The sequence below is a fragment of the Lissotriton helveticus genome, chromosome 4_1 (assembly GCF_964261635.1).
Source record: "Lissotriton helveticus chromosome 4_1, aLisHel1.1, whole genome shotgun sequence".
In the NCBI taxonomy this organism is placed as follows: domain Eukaryota; kingdom Metazoa; phylum Chordata; class Amphibia; order Caudata; family Salamandridae; genus Lissotriton; species Lissotriton helveticus.
This window is the reverse complement of record NC_136063.1, coordinates 310518608-310538341: the sequence shown is the minus strand read 5'-3', so window position 1 is coordinate 310538341 and position 19734 is coordinate 310518608. Positions and strand designations below refer to the sequence as shown.

At 44.7% G+C, this 19734-nt stretch overlaps 1 protein-coding gene across 1 annotated transcript in view; it reads left to right on the top strand.

The window, feature by feature from the left end:
- COL14A1 (collagen type XIV alpha 1 chain) overlaps positions 1–19734 on the top strand; it is a 559513-nt gene that overhangs the window by 448278 nt on the left and 91501 nt on the right. Inside the window, exons 33-36 of the mRNA XM_078686835.1 lie at positions 1201–1310; positions 9126–9284; positions 13906–13983; positions 14493–14579. Of these exons, the coding sequence (XP_078542961.1) occupies positions 1201–1310; positions 9126–9284; positions 13906–13983; positions 14493–14579 (434 nt within the window). The remainder of the gene's footprint in view (positions 1–1200; positions 1311–9125; positions 9285–13905; positions 13984–14492; positions 14580–19734) is intronic.

The window sequence follows — 19734 nt, the reverse complement described above, 5'->3', positions numbered from 1 at the left end:
AATTACTGAATTTACACCAATTACTCCGGGGCAATAAGAATTTTGCCCATGCCTTGTTGTAGGATGTCTTTGCTGCACAGTTGTCGAATGCCCCCGGAAAAAATGGCAATATATTAATAAGTATTTGATTGAAAGTCACACAACAATATCTTGTACGAGAAAAGGGGAATGTGTCTTTAATGAAGCTGCTTTTGCACTGGCTTCTGCTGCGATGTTTTGCCCCATATCGAGCTACTCCTGATTTCATAGGCACTTTCTCAGTTTCAAAACATGGCACTCACCACAAAATATTACCACTCCCCTGGGTGGAAAGCACTTGTCTTCCACTGGATAAAGAGGAATTTCATGAGGCGTGGGCGGATTAAACAGGTATTCAACATGCAGGACTTCCCGCCAGTAAAAGCCCCTGCTTATTACTGCTTCCCGGTCTGTAATATGGGGAACATTCTGCCTAGCAGAGCCCCGCCCACCACGGAGCGGAAGGATAGTACCTTTGTGTAATGAGGCTTTTCAGCTCCCCTCCACAGTGTGTGTACCTGATGGCAAGGGAAGTCCTTACTCTGTGCACTAGCTGTTGTACAAGGCTGCTTGCACTGGCATCTGCTTGAATCACATACTATGTCTTGTTTGATGTAAAAAGAAATTGAAAAAACAGACTCTTTGCATTGTCTAACAATTAGGTGTGTAGGTCTGCTTGTGTGCAGTAGTTGTGCTTTGGACCGAGGGGGCACCTGGTCTATATAGGGCTATATTGTTTTGAGTTTGGAGTAAGCTTTATTCAAATGAAAGTGACACTGTCATACACAGATACATTTGTGCTTGATGAAAACCATTACATTTTTCGGGCCCCGCTAAGCATATTATGATATTAAAGGGCATTTCTTTCATATTCTCTCAAAGTGCTACAGCGGTAAGGCAAGTCTATCTGTGGCATTTACCTCTAGTGTGCTTTGACTTTTTCTCAAAAATGCCTTTTGCCTCCTATCTGAAGTTATCAGTTATTGTATATGAGAATTTCACTACAATTCTGTTTTTGTTCCATCTGTCATAAATGAAATATTGGTTGATTTTCTGCCTTTATGAACTTGTTCTCTTCTCTTGACTGTTCTTTACCAAAGCAAGGTTGAGCTTTCAACTTTTCTTGCTGGTGCTTTCAGTCTGATGAAATTTAGTGAATGTAACACGAGTTTTGCTTTACAGACGGAGGAAAAACACTGACGTTTTTTAACTACGACTACAAAGACAAATTTCAAACTGTGACGTTCGAAGGACCTGAGATCGGAAAGATTTTCTATGGAAGTTTTCATAAAGTAAGTTTACACAACCCCCACCTTCGTGCTCGACATACATTTATATTACAAACATTACTATGGCTTGTAAAGACATGTCTCGTGCGGTTTTGTCCTAGGTTTTATTTGATACAACTTCATGTAGACATCTGCAACAAGGAATGCAAAAAGTAATGAATAATTCCATACTAATAACGCTTCAGGAAAAATTAAACGTATGGAATATTGCCTTCATAATGGCTCCATTGTTCAAAATTGAGCAATAAAACACAATAGACCATTCATGAGCAAGATATAACAGAAATGCTATAGCTGTGTAATCTGAAGCTTATTGTTTACATTAAATGGGGTTAGTAAAGAAAAGATGCAGCATTGTCAAATGTCGCTGATCTTTTCAGCATCTAAGTATCTGTTTGTTTTGAAAGATGCAAACTAACTGAGAAAAGGCTACCAAATGTATCAACTGTACCAACTCAGACTACATGACCCTAGAACATTTCCTGACGTGTGATGTGTTTCTCAGATTATAATGCTTTTACAAGAGTGCTTTCCAACTTCACCTCCTCATCTTCCATTTCCAGCACTGACAACACTTATTATGGTGACTTCAACCTTCCAGGTTCACCCACCATAGAAGCTGTGAGAGAATCTCAGCTGACGCTCATCTCTCTCAGCCTTGACTCCTACTTCCCAAAAGCTACTGACAGCCTTAGTAATACTGTAGAATGTATCTTCCAACTGTCTTAGCAATACTGTAGAATGTATCTTTCAACTGTCTTAGCAGTACTGTAGAATGTATCTTCCAGCTGTCTTAGCAATACTGTAAAATGTATCTTCCAACTGTCTTAGCAATACTTTGGAATGTATCTTCCAGCTGTCTTAGCAGTACTGTAGAATGTATCTCCCAACTGTCTTAGCAATACTTTAGAATGTATCTTCCAACTGTCTTAGCAATACTTTAGAATGTATCTTCCAACTGTCTTAGCAATACTTTAGAATGTATCTTCCAGCTGTCTTAGCAATACTGTAGAATGTATCTTCCAACTGTCATAGCAATACTTTAGAATGTATCTTCCAGCTGGTTTAGCAATACTTTAAAATGTATCTTCCAACTGTCTTAGCATAAAAAGAAACAAAAAAAACAGTGCCCGTGGTACTCTTAAATGTTAACCTTTCTAAATGCACAATTAGGAAACTAAAGAAAACCTGGCACTTTTCCACCTCTGCAGTCCACACCCGTTCAATTCTCAAAACTGCACACACTTCTCACAAGCTTCTCTAGCATAAAGATAAATGTGATTTCTATATTTAAACCACCTTAGGAGCTTATAATGAACTAAATCTCTGTCGAAAAAAGTAAACACTGTGTAAATCCCCCCCACACCCTTCACACCACATTCTGTTGAGATATCATTCAACAACAACCTCTTTTATACCAACAAAATAGACATCTTGCCCAGTACAATTGTTCTCTGCAGTCGAAATAGCATATTTATATAACATCCCTCTATGCTACACCTTCAGGAAAAGTTACCCTGTGGAGTCCTTCTGGTTGATGATATCACACTACAGTAAAATGCCAAAGGCACACAACTGTATCTTAAATATCAATCAATTAAACCTAATTTCTGATGTGTTGTCTGGTCATCATCCTATTCTGGATGTATGTTGTAAAGATAAAGCTGAATCCTGACAACACTGTGCTCATGTGTTCATAAATAGAGGCAAACTTCCACCAATGATTGTAAACTGGTTTAGTTCTATGCGGCTGGATGGATATTCTCGAACCCTTGTTTCTATTGCAACTCTCTAACACTAGACCTTGCCTCTCTTTCAAAGAACGTAAATAAAAATTAACCAGACACAGCGTGATATCTGATCAGTCTCCTCTGAAAGATCAAACATTTCCCCCATTCCAGTATTTTTGTTCTACCTTACATGACCTCCCACCAGAATTTAGTAATCTGTGACGCTGATCCTGTTCTCTTGCTATATGTCAGCTTTTGCTTTTGGAAAAATCACTTTGGTTTTTGTAATTGCTTGTTACCACACCTGATTATTCCATTTGTTGTAAAGCATCACTGCTTTCTGATTTCTACTCTATAAATAGCCCTAATGAAACAAAATAAATATGAGAGACTACACAAAATAATGCAGTTTGTGCTATACCTTTTCTGGCTCTGAAGTGATCCCTGAAAACCGAAAAGGAGTTGATCGAAAATAATCCATTCATGAGAAGGAATAGCACATCTGCAACATAAAGGGCCTGATTTATAAAGGTAACTTACATTTTGAGTAAGTTACACTTTGTAGTAAGCTGATTGCTTTTCAGAATTCACAAACTCAGAGTATAAATTTATTACCACCACCTGTGTAAATCAATTGGCTTATTTTTGTGTGGGTGGATGATACCCCTCCTGAAACCACTCCCTAAACTTCTCTTACTCCTCCCTAATTCCATCCCCTTTTAGTAGTAAGTCTGCCCTGTTTTCCACCCATTTATTCCAGTCCCTCCCATATTTACTACTAAAACGTGTGTAGAGACCTGTAGTTGGGGTGATGAACTCCACACACATAAGTATAGGTAATGTGAAGATGTAAACTTCACATGTAGTTCGTGAATAGCACTTCCTGACTTCAGTCGGTCAGCATGGCCCCCTTCACCTCGAATGCTGTTAACCTCATTTACGGATTTCCACAAGGATCCTCATTCAGCCCACTCTGTAGTACATTTTGTTGTACTACAAAATGTACTGCAAAGAGATTTAGCAAAAAGGTGATGATGCTTGCTTGTCCTGAAGTTGGCTCAGTGGAATCGAGTAGGAGATGCCCCCATTAAAGCCCTATTCTTAGAATGTCTTAGCTGGAACCACAATGGTAGCTCCCTCGGCTTACCTCAAAAGGAATTTTTTGTAATGGACCCAACTAACAACAACATCCATTGGAACTCTTTTGTCAGAACAGTTTGGATGGATAATTGCAGTGGTTCCTCCCACTGATATTGGATCAAAAGAAGTATATTTTGAGGGAACAGTGTGGTATTTACTCTTGTTCAGTTCCCACTGTAACCCATCCACCTTGAAAGCATGCCATTAGGCAAGATTTCGTCCTTCTTTTATGTTTTTTACCACCTACTTTGTGTTCTTGCAAAGTCCTCACATGTATTATTTTGAGACAGAGGGCAGATAAAAGCATGGGGTCATATGTGATGAACAGACCCTACCCAGCCTAGGGCATGTAAACGATGATAAACAAACACCTAGCCACCCTTTTTACAGACAACCACCTCCTAGAACACTACTCATTCCGGATTCAGGCCCAACCTCAGTACAGAGACTGCCCTCATCGCTGCCACGGATATCCAGATGGACATGGACAGAGGTGGCACTGTGGCCCTCATCGTATTCTATCTTTCCACAGCCTTCAACAATCTCCCAGCCCATCCTTAATCAACGGCTGCACAAAGCCGGCATGCTAGGTCCCACACTGTGCTAGATTTGCTCCTTCCTGACAGACGGCACTCAGTCAGTCAGCATGGCCCCCACTGTTAATGCCGTCAACTTCATCTCAGGAGATCCATTAGAATCTTCACTCATCCCCACTGTGTTCAACACCTACATGACCCCACTCACCAGCATCATCCGCGCCCACAAAATCAAAATAGCATCCTTTGCTAATGACACTCAGTTCATATTCTCCCTTTCTGGTTAGATGCCAAACACCCAGAACAGGTTCTCTGTCTGTATGTGTGACGTTGTTGAATGATTAAAAACCAACTGCCTCAAGCGCAGCACTGACATGACAGAAGTGATCTTTGCCAAAGACACCTCGCTCTGGGACTCCACATATTTGCCTGCCGAAGTCAGAGTCACAACCCTTCCAGCAACCCGCAAAGAGCCTTGTAATATTAATTGACAATCAACTCCCAACGACCTACCAAGTGAATGCAGTCTCTATCTCCTCTTTCCACAAGCTCAAGAAGGTCTTCAAATGGCTCCTCATCAACAGTTTCTGAACCGTCACCCAAGTCCTCATCAGCAGTAAGCTGGACTACGGCAACACACTCTGCACCTCAACGAGCTTCACTGTCTCCCAATCCACAATTGAGTTCTTTAAAAACTCCTCACACACATATACAAAGCCATACACAACACTGACACCCATGTACCTCAGAAACGTCCTCAAACTATCAAACACATCCACTCAGCTGTACTCTTTCTTGCACGCATATGCAGAACCAGATCCAGGGGTTTTGTCTTCTCCTACCTCTCTTCTTAAGTCTGGAACGACCTACCCCTGCAGGTCAGAGCCACCTCCTCAGTTCTTGAATTACGCATGAAACTGAAGGCCTGCTTCTTCATCTAGGCCTGACCTTGGCTTTCTTGGCCCACTCCTGCTTCCGTGCCAGGATACAGGGCCGGCCTTAGGCATGTGCAAGCTGTGCACCTGCACAGGGCCGCCAAACCCCAGGGGCCGCCTCCGCAAATATATATCATTACACAGCGGCATGTTTCCCCAGCACCTACCACGTCTGTTACCGACCCTCGTAACCACCATAAATCCAGCAACCAACAGAATCGCATCTCTTATGAGCCAGCATGTGTCACCCGAGAAGCATGGAGGCTGTAGGGGTCCAGGCACAGAGTGTAATGACAATAAAAATAACTCTGTATTAATAGCAGCATTGGGCATTCCCTGGCAGGGTCAGTGGTGGGCGCCTGACTGCTGTGAACTGTGTGGGGGAAGGGAGGAGGCAGAAGGGATAACTGGGTGGGACTGGCATACTGCTCTCAGGCACTGCACCCTGCCATTGAACCCTGTGTCTGAAAGCACTGTTGTGGGATGTCGGCCATCAGCACTAAAGACAAACACACCACAGTACTGCTAGTGGGTCCTGGGAAACCACAGCAGCCCCCGGGGTGCCCCGTACCGTGCAGTGTGTGTCCGCACCCCACCGAGCGCTGGCCGGTGGTAATACTTGTGAGGCAGGAGCCCCACTTTACTTCCATTAGTCCTGGGTTAGTAGTGGTGCCATTTTCCCTCTGCCCAGTGAGCCCTGCGCCCTGTAGTTGTGGCTGGCGCTCAGTGGCCTTCACCCTAGCACCTACCACATCTGTTAACTTCAGCTCCTACCACATCTCTACACCCCAGCACCTACCATCTCTCTTTACTGCAGAACCTACCACCTTTCTTCACCCCAGCACCTACCACATCTCTACACCCCAGCACCTACCCCCTCTCTTCACCCCAGCACCTACCGCCTCTCTTCACCCCAGCACCTACCACCTCTCTTCACCCCAGCACCTACCACCTCTCTTCACCCCAGCACCTACCACATCTTTACACCCCAGCACCTACCACATCTTTACACCCCTGCGCCTACCACCTCTCTTCACCCCAGCACCTACCACATCTCTATACCCCAGCACCTACCACCTCTCCTCACCCCAACACCTACCACCTCTCTTCAACCCAGCACCTACCAACTCTCTTCACCACAGCACCTACGATCTCTCTACACCCCAGCACCTACCACACCTCTACAACCCAGCACCTACCACCTCTCTTCACCCCAGCACCTACCACATCTCTTCACAACAGCACCTACCACCACCTACCCCCTCTCTTCACCCCAGCACCTACCACCTCTGGTCACTGCAGCCCCTACCACATCTCTACACCCCAGCACCTACCACCTCTCTTCACCCCAGCTCCTACCACATCTCTACACCCCAGCACCTACCACCTCTCTACACCGCAGAACCTACCACCTTCCTTCACCCAGCACCTACCACATCTCTACACCCCAGGACCTACCACATCTCTTCACCCCAGCACCTATCACCTCTCTTCACCCCAACACCTACCACATCTCTACACCCCAGCACCTACCACCTCTCTTCACCCCAGCTCCTACCACATCTCTACACCCCAGCACCTACCACCTCTCTTTACCGCAGAACCTACCACCTTTCTTCACCCAGCACCTACCACATCTCTACACCCCAGGACCTACCACTTCTCTTCACCCCAGCACCTACCACCTCTCTTCACCCCAACACCTACCACATCTCTACACCCCAGCACCTACCACCTCTCTTCACCCCAACATCTACCACCTCTCTTCACCCAAGCACCTACCACATCTCTACACCCCAGCACCTACCACCTCTCTTCACCCCAGCACCTACCACCTATCTTCACCGCAGCACCTACCACCTTTCATCACCCCTGCATCTACCCCCTCTCTTCACCCCAGCACCTACCACCTCTCTACACCCCAGCACCTACCACCTCTCTTCACCCCAGCACCTACCACATTTATACACCCCATCACTTACCACCTCTCTTCACCCCAACGCCTACCCCCTCTCTTCTCGCAGCACCTACCACCTGTCTTCAACCCAGCACCTACCACATCTCTACACCCCAGTACCACCTCTCTTCACCCCACCTCTACCACCTCTCTTCACCCAAGCACCTACCACCTCTCTTCACCGCAGCACCTACCACCTCTCTTCACCGCAGCACCTACCACCTCTCTTCACCCCAGCACCTACCACATTAGTTAACCCCAGCACCTACCACCTATCTTCTCTTACTGGACCCACATCTCTTCACATCCATTGCTCGCATTGTTTCACTTTTCACACACATCGCATCTCTAGCAGCTCCTATCATATCACCTCGTTTTCAGTACGTGGATCTGTTCGCCTCCAGTATTTACACATCACTTCCTTTTTAGCACCCACCACATCTTTGTACCCGCTATATCACTTCACTGCCGGCACCCGCCCCGCCCGGAGCCCCTCTTCCGGGGGTCCCCACCTATGCTCCCTGCCCAGGGCCGCCATGAGCCTAGAGCCGCCCCTGCAGGATACCATCCAGGGTGAGTGTTGTGTTATACAAAATACACATAAAATGAGATGGATGCCCCCATGCCTATTTCTTAAGCACTTTCCTGCTGCTTTTTACAGGCCTTGCAGAATTGGAAGAAGGTTTCAAATGCCTCACTTCTCAGAAACCGTTTGCCTAGCTTCTATGCCAGCTAAGTCTCACATTAACCACTGTCAGAACTGCTGCTTTTGTAGGGGCATCACAAGGTAGCTGCACGGAGCCCCACCAGCCAGGGGGCGCCAGATTCCACCTAAAAACATACAATCTAGACCCATTGCTTTGGGAGTGGATGGCAAAATATCAGTTCACATACAGTGCCAAAAAATACTTACCAGCCCTGTTCACACCTCACTCTTCCTCGGCTGTTGTAGTCAGTCTTGACCACTGTTTATCTTATGCCTACAGATATGGCTTTCTGTGGTGAGCGAGGATAAAAATGTTGTCCGATAGAAGTAAATTAATACTTTCTTCACTGGTACAACCTTGTGGCATAATATCTTCAAAGTCAAGATGCATCCAGGCACAGCTGGCGCAATCTATGTGCTTTGAGTTGCAAGTTCTAGACAAGATATAATCCAGTTTCATTAAAAAAAAAAGCCATCATATTAATTACGGCTTAATACTTCCGTTCACATGCATGGTAAAGTCAGTCATTTCCAATGTGCCCCTGAGCTATCTATCTGACTCACAACAATTATTGTCAGGAAACGCTACAAAATATTTTTCTTTTTATTCTGTCTACTACCGTACTCTTGCCCCTGAAATGATAATGCCTCATCCGTACTCCGTAATACGTACAAAGGTGTATGGTTAATTTTACCACTGATGGAGCTCAGATTTCACCTATAGATTTAGGCATTACTAAATGAAAAAAATCACCACGAACATGTTGTAGGTTTTATGCATGTTATCCAACGGAGTGTCTTTGTCTTTGTGCAGGTTCATGTGGTCATCAGCAAGACTACCTCTAAAATCATTATCGACTGCAAGCAAGTTGATGAGAAACCAATCAACGCGGCTGGCAACATCAGCACGGATGGCATTGAGGTGTTGGGGAGAAGGGTTCGATCCAAGGGGCCGAACGAGAGCTCAGCTCCAGTAAGTAGGAAATTAATAGATTCATGCCAGTATTCTGGGGAGTGTGAGAGGCATTAAATGGCTTTTTTTGTGGTGAGACTGGTCGGACACTTCAAGAGTTCTAGAAAAACGCCCATGTATATCTTCTAGCTTTCAAAAGGTCTCGTTTCGAATCCCTCAGTAAATGTATGTGGTAACACTGCTCCTCCAATGGCCGCTGCTGCCGAATTCTGGTTTTATCAGGAGATTTAATACCACATCACTCTGATTTCAACTCCTGAGAATTAGGCACAACACAGCAATCCTGTGTGTTTTATTCCTTTCTTAAGTATGAAACCAGGAATGTGTGGTATTTTACCAGGACCAATTCTGTTGAGCGTTGCCTGGACTAATTGGTGAAGGGATGATAACATTGCAAAATGTGATATATTCTGTGATTTGTAATTACAATTTGCCACAAATTCCCGTTTCCACCTGAATCAGGAATGAAGCGAAATATCTAATGAAGCCCTCAATTGTCAGAGTACTACAACAGCAGTGCGAAATACAAGACAAAAAGTTGCAAATGACATTTTTGGATGAGGGTCTATTTTTCCATCAAATGCTTCTTTTTTTGCAAAATAGTACAGTCTGCATTACCATGTTTGTTACGCAATGGCGTGTTGCAGCAGTAACATGTCAAATGACTACCTACATGCATGGGACGCGAATATCCAAACTGACCTGGTTTAAAACATCTAAAATAGTAAAAACCAAAAACGCTCCCCAAAAACTGCACCACTGCTGGCATAAACAAGCGGCAGTCCCCCAGAATACGGGTACAATGAGCGCGCCCGGCCCGTGACGTAGAGGAAATTGCACAGAGTGACCTCTGTGGCCTCATTCCAGTAATGTCAGACAAAGGAAACCTACACAGGCTGCCAATTAAAGAGTTTTTTGTGGAGATAATATGTAGGAAATTGTGGCTTTTGTGAGGGACTGAAAAGCCGGCGGGGATTAGGAGGGCAGCCCCACAGCTCTCGAGACTTTCTGAAACATGCCTGCCTGGGAACCGAGGGGGAGGGGCCTCACAGACGCGGCATTACGCCACTAACGAGAAGGGTTTTTCCTCCGTCACGTGTCAGTGATTATTATCAACCAACGTGTTCATTCTGTTGGAATGGTCCAAAGGCATTGAAGGACTGCACGAGCACACTCCGTCTGGGCGCCAGTGCCACGCGAGGGCTGCCATCACCGGCTCTGCCCTATCTCTTGTGCATTGTCTCCTTTTCCAATAGTTTCATCGCAATTACATGTTTAGAAGGGAAATGTACAGACAAAGAGTATCCTCTGAGACAGTGCTGGATTTGAGCGGGTGGGACCCACCGGTACCCATTTTTGAGGACTGGCATTTATTTTTCCACAATAGTCTTTTCAACTGGAGGAAGAGAGAATTTTTTTTAAAAAAGTAATAAAAATTGTAAGTAAGTCGAAGCGCCTGCTTGTGAGGTACAGTCCACTAGGCATTATATATTTCACGTTAACATACCACGGATTCTTTGGGAGTTCGTAAGCAAATCATCACCCTCATGGTGGTACTACTTCCAAATGACACCCGAACTGTGGGACATGCATAGACGCTGTAGATAAAGGGCCCTGTATAGGTTCGTTGATATGCAATTGTATCTGTTTGTGTAGCATTTGCTGATTTGGCTGTTGCGATTGGATTTCGTGCTACACAAATGTATGTATTTATGTATTATTCTGTTTTTATTGGTAATTATGTATTATTTTGTTCTATTTAGTATGATTTTGTTGAAAATGTATATCCTGCATATATGATTCAATGTATTTGTATGCTTTATTTTCTTCTTTTCGCTTTTCTTGTCTTTTCCTTTTTATTTCCTTTCCCTAATAAAAATGATTTGAATTTTAAAAAAAGTGGAAAAGAAGGAGGCAAAGTAAGACCGAAAAACAATGCCAAAAGGAGAAAGCAGGGATGAAAGTAATTTGCAAGAGTATGATTAAGAAGCAGGGAGTGGCTCAGGGTGGATTAACAAGGAATGAGGTGGAATCAAAACTATGCAGTCCTGGTGGTATTCTGCACCCGACCTTCGATAGCTCCAGCCGTGAGCTCCTGAACAAACTTTGGGCCCCCAGCACCTATTCTTTTACAGACAAAGCACTGCTCTGAGATAATACTGCTTTGGGGGAAGAGACAGTACAGTCTAATTTTAAGGATTTTTGGGGACCCGGGCAAGAAATATTTTAGGGCCATCTGTTCGGAACTTCGTATTTTATCACCTATTTTGTGCTAATTCAAGTCCACGTAATACCACACAATATTGAATTATACTTTAAACTTTCTGAAATGGGGCACCCTGAAACAGCCAAAATAGGTCTTGTTCAGGGCCCAAAAAATCCTTACAATGGCACTGAATAGACAGAAAAACAAGAGTAAGAGGTTGCGGGAAACAAAAAGAGAGGGAGAGAAGCTGAGATAAAGAAATATACAGGGGTGAGATAGAGACAGGAAGATTACATTTCCGGGGGGATACTTGGAAGATGGCCTCTACAGAAATTTTAAGGTGGATTACATTGGCTTCTGATGAAATGTAAGAAGAAACTATCTGTAAAGACTGAAAAAAGCGACTTTACAAGAAAGTACTCAACAAGTGATCTGTGATATTGTCAGGAATAATGTATTACTGTATTCAGGGATCTACTTCTGAGGGGTCTGAAAGGGGTCACCATGTGGGTGGTTTTAGAATATGTCTTCAAATCCCAGAATACGTCATCAAACAAAGGAACATTCTGGAATGCACATTGTTGGTGATTGTCAGTGATGCAGGACTGGGGAAAGAAAACTGTTCTTTTTTTCTGCACTAGATGGCCACTTTAACACCTGGTTCATTAAAGAAATCGGGTCTGTGGGAGGCAAGGCATCATGCGGCCTCACAAGAACTCAGAGGGTAGTAGGTGTTCCTTGTTTAAACTGGTGCATACGCTGATTGGGTGCTGCCAGCTCAGACTTGAGCTGTCTGCCTGATTAACAAAAAGATGCATTGTCAAGTGCTCGTGCTAACCCTCAGAATTAGTACCTATGGCGGGGATAGTGTGGTGGCGAAACAGAACAACGGTTCAAATTGCTTCTCTGTATTGCGCTGCAAACTGCCACTAACCTTTGAGGGTGGTACAAAAGGTTCAACGAGGATGGTTGAAGTCAGACACTGTATCCCCCAACCTAAAGGTGGCTTTTAGGGCCCCCCCGTAAGTCACTGGAGTCACTGGAGACCGGTTGAAGAAGGGCCCTGACTGAAATTCCATTAAAATGAAGAAACATCTAGTTGACTTAAACACTTTGCTAACTCTGCACCTGGGCACTGCTGAACCTGGGTCTATCTGCTTGCTTTGCAGTGTAACACCATAAAGAGGGTGATGTCTCATATTTATTTCGTTAATGCTACCATACTTTGTTTGTCTGTCTGCTTGAGATGTCCTTCACACGTCCATGTGAAAAAAGCACTTTTAGGTTTTCTTTAAAGACCTCTCACCCACTAACCTAGTTGGTGGCATGCTTTATCATTGGGATTCCACCCGCGATGCTTAGCGCATCAAGGGTCTGCTACAACACCAAATTACAGCGGAGGGAGTTTTTTTCGGTGTTCGTCAAGTGAAGAAAAGGTGAATTAAGGTTGCCTCCAGGTTAGCAGTCGTTGAGGTATGTTTAATAGTGGTAGCCTTAGACAAAGATTAAAAGCGGTGGTGGACGTGCTCTGAAGAGACAAGGAACTCTCACATCCTCAATTTTGGTCAACATGTTTTAGCCATAATGTCTAAAAGCCCAAAGGGTCAGAATGGGTTTCCTCAGGACTAGTATCGCATGCACGCTAGGCTTGCAAAATATCACACCTTGTAAATTACGGTTGTATGTGTTTACCCCATTTGAGTCTTTGTTGCTCAGTATTTCCTTTCAACATGGAGGCCTCCAGGCGGCAAGCCCTGTCATAACACATTCATCAAGGGTGATCACTCGTATGACTTACCTATTTTCTGGCCTTTGGAGCTCCGTACGCTAGGTTAGTGGGTGAGGGTCTTTTAAGAAAACCTAAAAGTGTTTTTTCACACCAACGTATGAAGGACATCTCAACCAGCCAGACAAACAAAGTATGGCAGCGTGCTCGCTTTTCTTTGTTCTGTACATTTATGCGGGAAGGTGAGGGGGCATTCTTCTCACTCTCTATTGTTTGTTATTATTCTTATATTTCAGTAAAGCACTTTAAGGACGATACGTTGACTAATAATCATTCAAAGCAAAGTAATCTGAACTGAGAAAGGATGACTGAATAAAGAAAGAAGATCTGAGAGGGCTCTACACATGGGTCTTTGTCCCTTTCTGTGTTAACAAAGATAACCACAAGCTCAAAAATTGGCTGCAAACTTTAGTTGTGTACCCAGGGGCTTTTGAGAATAAGGTCTGTCCCTCATAAACAATAATACATTGTTTTATAGTCCTCGACACAACAATGACAGTTTCATGTCCATTCTTTACAACATGATGTATAGGCAGTCATCCAAGTGACAATTGATGCCTGGTTCAAGAATATTTTACAAATGTCCCCTGACTATGAAACTTCCCACTCACTCTCCTATTTTGTTTCAGTTCCAGCTGCAGATGTTTGACATTGTCTGCACCACTTCATGGGGAAACAGAGACAAGTGCTGTGAACTTCCAGCCCTGGTAAGAGTCTTTGGCAGTGATACTGATCTGTGTTTTAGGAAATAATGGAATTATGGTGTGCTTGTAAATGTAAATGTAGTTGAGCTTATATAGCGCACAGCTACCCGCAGTGGGTTTCCCGGCGCTTGCTTAGGGAACCCTTCCTGATATTCCCCTGTGAGATAGCAGGGTATCCACAAGGTGAAAGTCAGGCATCCCACCGCGAGGGGCCGTTGTGGAGATTAAGCAAGCTATTGCCCAGAGTCGCAGAGTGTGAACCTGTGAGTCAAGGAGGCACCGGGGCGAGAATTATCGAGTCCGTTGAACATGGAATTTTTAGCCCAAGACCCGCCGAGGCGGGGAATTGAACCCTGGTCCAGGACCGATCTCAGCTTCCGGGTCTGCCGCCTCTAACCCCTGAGCCACACTTCTCCACTGCTTAAAATCTTCTCTTTGAAAACTATCAAATGTGATGTCTGCCCATGATGAAACTAGACAATACAGTGATAACCTTGTTTTCTTGTCATTAGAGGGATGAAGAAAGCTGCCCAACGTTGCCTCATTCTTGCTCGTGTGCCCAGGATAGTAAAGGGCCAGCGGGACCTGTCGGACCACCGGTAAGTTTTAACTTTTGAACCAACTTGAGCCCAGGTAGAAGTCAGGTATGCCGATAGCCCACGTTATTGACTTCTTTGGCGCTGGAAACCATTGGTAATATTTTAACCTATGAAATAATGTATGCATAGGAAAGGTTCTGACATACAGGAAGAAGGGGCTAATCGATACAATGTCCCAAAAACATTTTCCCAAACCGTCCCTAACCAGTCATCTATATTCCAACAGGCATGATACTCCCTGGAGATGAAAGGAAAAGCGTTTTGTATGTTTCTCCAACTGCCCGATAGTACGTAAAAGCTGGTATTGGGATGGAGAATCTCAGATTCTGTGACCATCCAGATAAAAAATGTTGCACACTGGTAAATCTTCAGGGCAAAACTTTAAAGAAGGGACAAGTGTGTGGGGAAGTTTTGCCCTTTACACATGCTCAGGCAAAGTGCGGCTTTGTAGAGGGCTGTGCTCGATCGCTTTTCAGGTCTTTATCATTTGCCGTCTCTGAAGTTTTGATTTGAGGGTTTAAGGAGGCAGGTATCTGAAGATTTGCAAATATAGTAAGCACTTTATTGTATCTTATGAATGTTAGTAATAATATCCACTTTAAGTGGAAGGGAGGCTTACAGTTTGTTCATGGATTAGGCTGACTGCATGATTTTTATTACAGAGTTGTGTTGGATTTGTAGTATAGGAAGCATTCAGACTAAATGTGTGTATGGAGATGGTAAAGGCCACATATTTGGCCAGTATTAGAATTTGATGGGTGGGGGTTGCCTGTTTGTGTGTCAAGTGGAGAGATTACTAACCCAAGTACACTGGAGTGGGTGTATCATGTACAATGTAGAGTAGAACTGAACGTTTGGAGGCTTGAGACAAAATAATTTGTTATGGCTGTTAATCGCCAGGTCACCTCATATTTTGAAGTCTAATATGAAGATGTCAGTGGAGTGTGAGCACGCCGTGGTAGTGGCGAAGTCTGAGAATAGTTCCTTGACGTGCTGCTGTAGGTTGGTGGCCAGTGAATGAGGCAGAAGATAGCAGTTTTGTGTGGTAAAGGGAGAAGTGGAAGGATATGGCTTGAAGCATATGGAGAGATACGATGCCTTGACGAGGGAGCAGGGAACCTACAGTATCGAATATTCAAGGCTATTTTACAAGCCACGTTCCCCATGGAAGATAACAAGAGACTGGCTAGTTTATTGTGATTTATTGTTTTACTTGCATGGCCCATGTCTGAATTCTGCATAAAATACTTGGTCTTCTGGATCATATTAAGGCCCGTATGGTATTGTGATAGCTGCATTAAATTATTTTCTAAAATGTCTGCCATGTGCGTGAAGCAAGCATCAAATCAACAAAGACTACCCTCTCCAGGCGACTGATGGTTTGGCCAATGTCTACAACTTCATAGGTCGCTTTATATGCTCTGTGAGCGGCTTGGCCTCCAAACCGTAGTCCTCCTGTCTCTCTTCTCATTGTGATTCCCCTCCTCACAGCCCTATAGGCAATTCAGTTCAGACTGTGTGATGACAACTTTGCTTACACAATCCACAATGGCTTCCAAATATTCATCCCCATTCGTTTTCCATTTAGAAATCCTCTGATATTTCCTGAATGCTTGCCCCTCTTTTGTAGAGGTGTACTCTTCAACAAGGCTAATAATTATTTTGTTTGGCCACTAAATAATGACGTGACCTTCCTGGCTTACGGTGTTTCTTGCATACAATGTCCTAACCTACTCCACATTTATGTACTCATTACCAAGCATAATAATGCTGGGACTCCTAGATCAAGATAGACCTGAAAGGGGCAGCATCGCCACCTCACTGCCAGGGGAACATGTGGGAATAATCACGAAAGATGTGCACAGGTGTTTGTGTGGTGTAAAACAACACAACTGTTACAGTCATTTAACATGCATTTTGAAAGCCCACGAGAACAGCGCATACTTGTGCTGTGCACAAGCGCTCATGCAATCCATGGTAAATGTACTGCCTGAACTTTAAAGGATGCTATGGAGATCGTTTAGTGTGTACTCATCTGAACACTATAAGGGCAGGCACTCACTTGCATCTTCCTGAGAATTACTGCTGTGGCTGCCCTCCATTGGAGCCTTTCTGAAGTAGTGCAGCTACTCTGGCAACACCTACCCATTTAAAGCAAGTCTCAGCCTGCTCGTCTGGACCGTAGTGTGCCTCAAACAGTTGTACATCTGCAACCACAAGTTTATTACTGGGCATAGGTGCAAATTATGCCTGGGAACTTGCTCCAGTCGCAGCCTTCCAGGTTCAATCCTGGAAAAAAAATGTCAATTCCTTGTACTCAAGTGAAAATATACATATCTGTATTTTAGCTTGTATGGACAAACTGTAAACTCCCCTACTAACTAGTATTCGCTTTTTCTGGACAAGGAAAACAGACATGATTCCTCATAGAGAAAAGGAAATGAAAATAAACTTGTTTCCCCAAATATCCCAGCAATATTGTGGTGTTTTCTTTGCTCCTTCCCACCCTACAGACAGATTTACTCCTGTCATTCACAGGGATAAATCTCTGACCATTGCCAGGGTGGGAAATGGTCGAAAATGGTTTGTGAATACCCAGAAATGTGTAAGTTTGTGGGTGTTCACAAATACCTAGCTCATTCCCACACTCAACGCTCACCCACAGGAGCAGACTTACTCACATGGAATCCGCTGTGTGAGTAAATCCTTTTCCAAGTATAAAACCGACATATGTGAATTTTAAATGTGTATATACACTAGTGAAAAGTCTGTTTGCACATCTGTAAGACAATCTTGCAAGTGTTACTTGCTTTTTGGATTGGACTCAGTGGGTTAAACTTTTTTTTGCCATCCAATCAGCTGTATTGGAGACACGTGTTTTTCATTACTATAGAAACCTAATATATTTTTGTTAGCCTTTTTATCAAGCGAGTGTCTTTATTTCATTTATTTCTCTATTTGCTTGTGTCTTCCGGGCTTTAATCATTGGCACAGTTTTCTTTAGTGAGGAGCAAGCCCTCAAGGGCCTCCGAGCTCGGAACAGGAGATTCAGCAATTGATATGCGGTGCTGAGAGAACAGAGAATTATAACAAACTTGAAAATTGTACTCCTGATAAAGTTAAAATATCGACATCTACGCAGGCCATTCAGACACATAGTACAAGTTACATATACTGACATACATACTATGCATTTTGTACAGCAACATGTTCATAGGTGGTAACTCGGGCCTGCTCTGTCTGGGTGAGTGGGGGGGATCTGGGGGGTGGGGTGGGGTTATAGGGTAGTATCACAAATGAGATCTGTTCTAGGAAGTGGTGTCTCAGCAAACATGAATTCTTTCTTGCGTGTCTCTGTGCCCCCTTCTCTCTCACACAGATATCTGCTGTTATCTCTGACTGCGCCTGTACCTCCCTACTCTGTTCCCGAAATTACTTTCTTAATTACTGCCTTCCTTTTGCTAGTAATGATTTCCTCTGCAGACATCCCAGGACCCCTTAAGGATTTCGATATGTCTGTTCCCACAGGTCTTGTTCCATCGCCCAGAGCTCTCAATATGTTTCCACTTCCTACTTACGTATACCTCGGAACCTCCCATAATGCACAGCGAAGCAAGGAACCTGTGCTTGGAGCAGGCCGAATACTGTTCCTCACATCTAGGCGAGGAACTGGTGTCCTATGTAAGCTTTCAAAGGGTCCGTAGTACGGATGGAACAGATCCAGAGACTTTTTAAGGCATGGGGCTCTGGCCTAGGGCCCCAGCCTTTTAGGGGCCCCCCTGATAGAGCCAACTGTGTTCTGAAGAGTCCTGCCCTGATGACCTTAAATAGTTCTCAAACATATTATTTTAAATACTATTTTCTTTTAATTCATTTTAATATGAGTGACGTGTGAGAGTTTGTTACAGACATTTTGCAGAGAAATGTTTTTTATTCATTCAACATCTCTGATCCTATTGCCACATCATGCCTGGCAAGTTCGACATCAGCCTATCACATTTTTAAGAACGCCTCCTAAAATTACATCACCCTTGCTTCGGCTATCAAGATGCCAGTGTGAGCTATGTAACTCTATTTTGACAGGGGGTATTGCTTTTTTTTCTTCTGACTAAGGACCATTCCCTACTCCCCAAGAAGCATCATGTTGTAATGTACATGTCCTGCAAAGCTGAACACCCCTCTAGCTGTAATCGATCTATTTCACATACTCCTTTTCTGTGTCCTTTTTCTTGCGCATCCGGTTCTTGCCTTTCTACGCGTATGTTAAATCCTGTCTTCGTGAATAAATCTCCCCAGTATGATAACATTTGGCAGTTTGTAAGTAGCTTTATTATAGGCAAGATCCTTGGAAACCATGCTATATCTTTCTTTCTTTCTTTCTTTCTTTCTTTCTTTTTAGGTCGAGGTAATATCCGGTCTGCCGAAGGCAGAACCGGAAGTACCGAGATTTAATGTTTCTTAGTGTGGACTATTTGTCCCGCCTCTGTTTTTGCCTCTCTCCCATTGGCTGGCTTCCTAAACGGAGGCCAGCCATTGGAGGAGAGAGCTGTACCTCCGAATAGGCTCCGTCTTTTTCGGATTTGGGGGGCATACATTTTGCTGTTCTTTCGCCAGTGACGTCACCCGTCACTCAGAACAACAAAACACACGCCCCCGAATGCAAAAATTACCATGCTTTCTCCGAGGCATTTCTGCTTTGCCTCGGAGAAAGACGGTGGTGGTTTCCAGAGCTGCTCTGCTCGTCCCTCCGCTCGCAGCTCTCCTCCGTCCCGCTCCCCCCCTCCTCCCTCCGCCCGCAGCTCTCCTCTGTCCCGCTCCTCCCTCCGCCCGCAGCTCTCCTCTGTCCGCTCCCCCCTCCCTCCGCCCGCAGCTCTCCTCCGTCCCGCTCCCCCCCTCCCGCCGCCCGCAACTCTCCTCTGTCCCGCTCCCCCCCTCCCTCCGCCCGCAGCTCTCCTCCGTCCCGCTCCCCCCCTCCCTCCGCCCGCAGCTCTCCTCCGTCCCGCTCCCCCCCCTCCCTCTGCCCGCAGCTCTCCTCCGTCCCGCTCCCCCCCTCCCTCCGCCCGCAGCTCTCCTCCGTCCCGTGGATTCTTTGCTAAAAGGGGTGAAACAGACTCGGGGTGGACTTGTTGAATATCTGTCAGTGGTTAATAGTAGG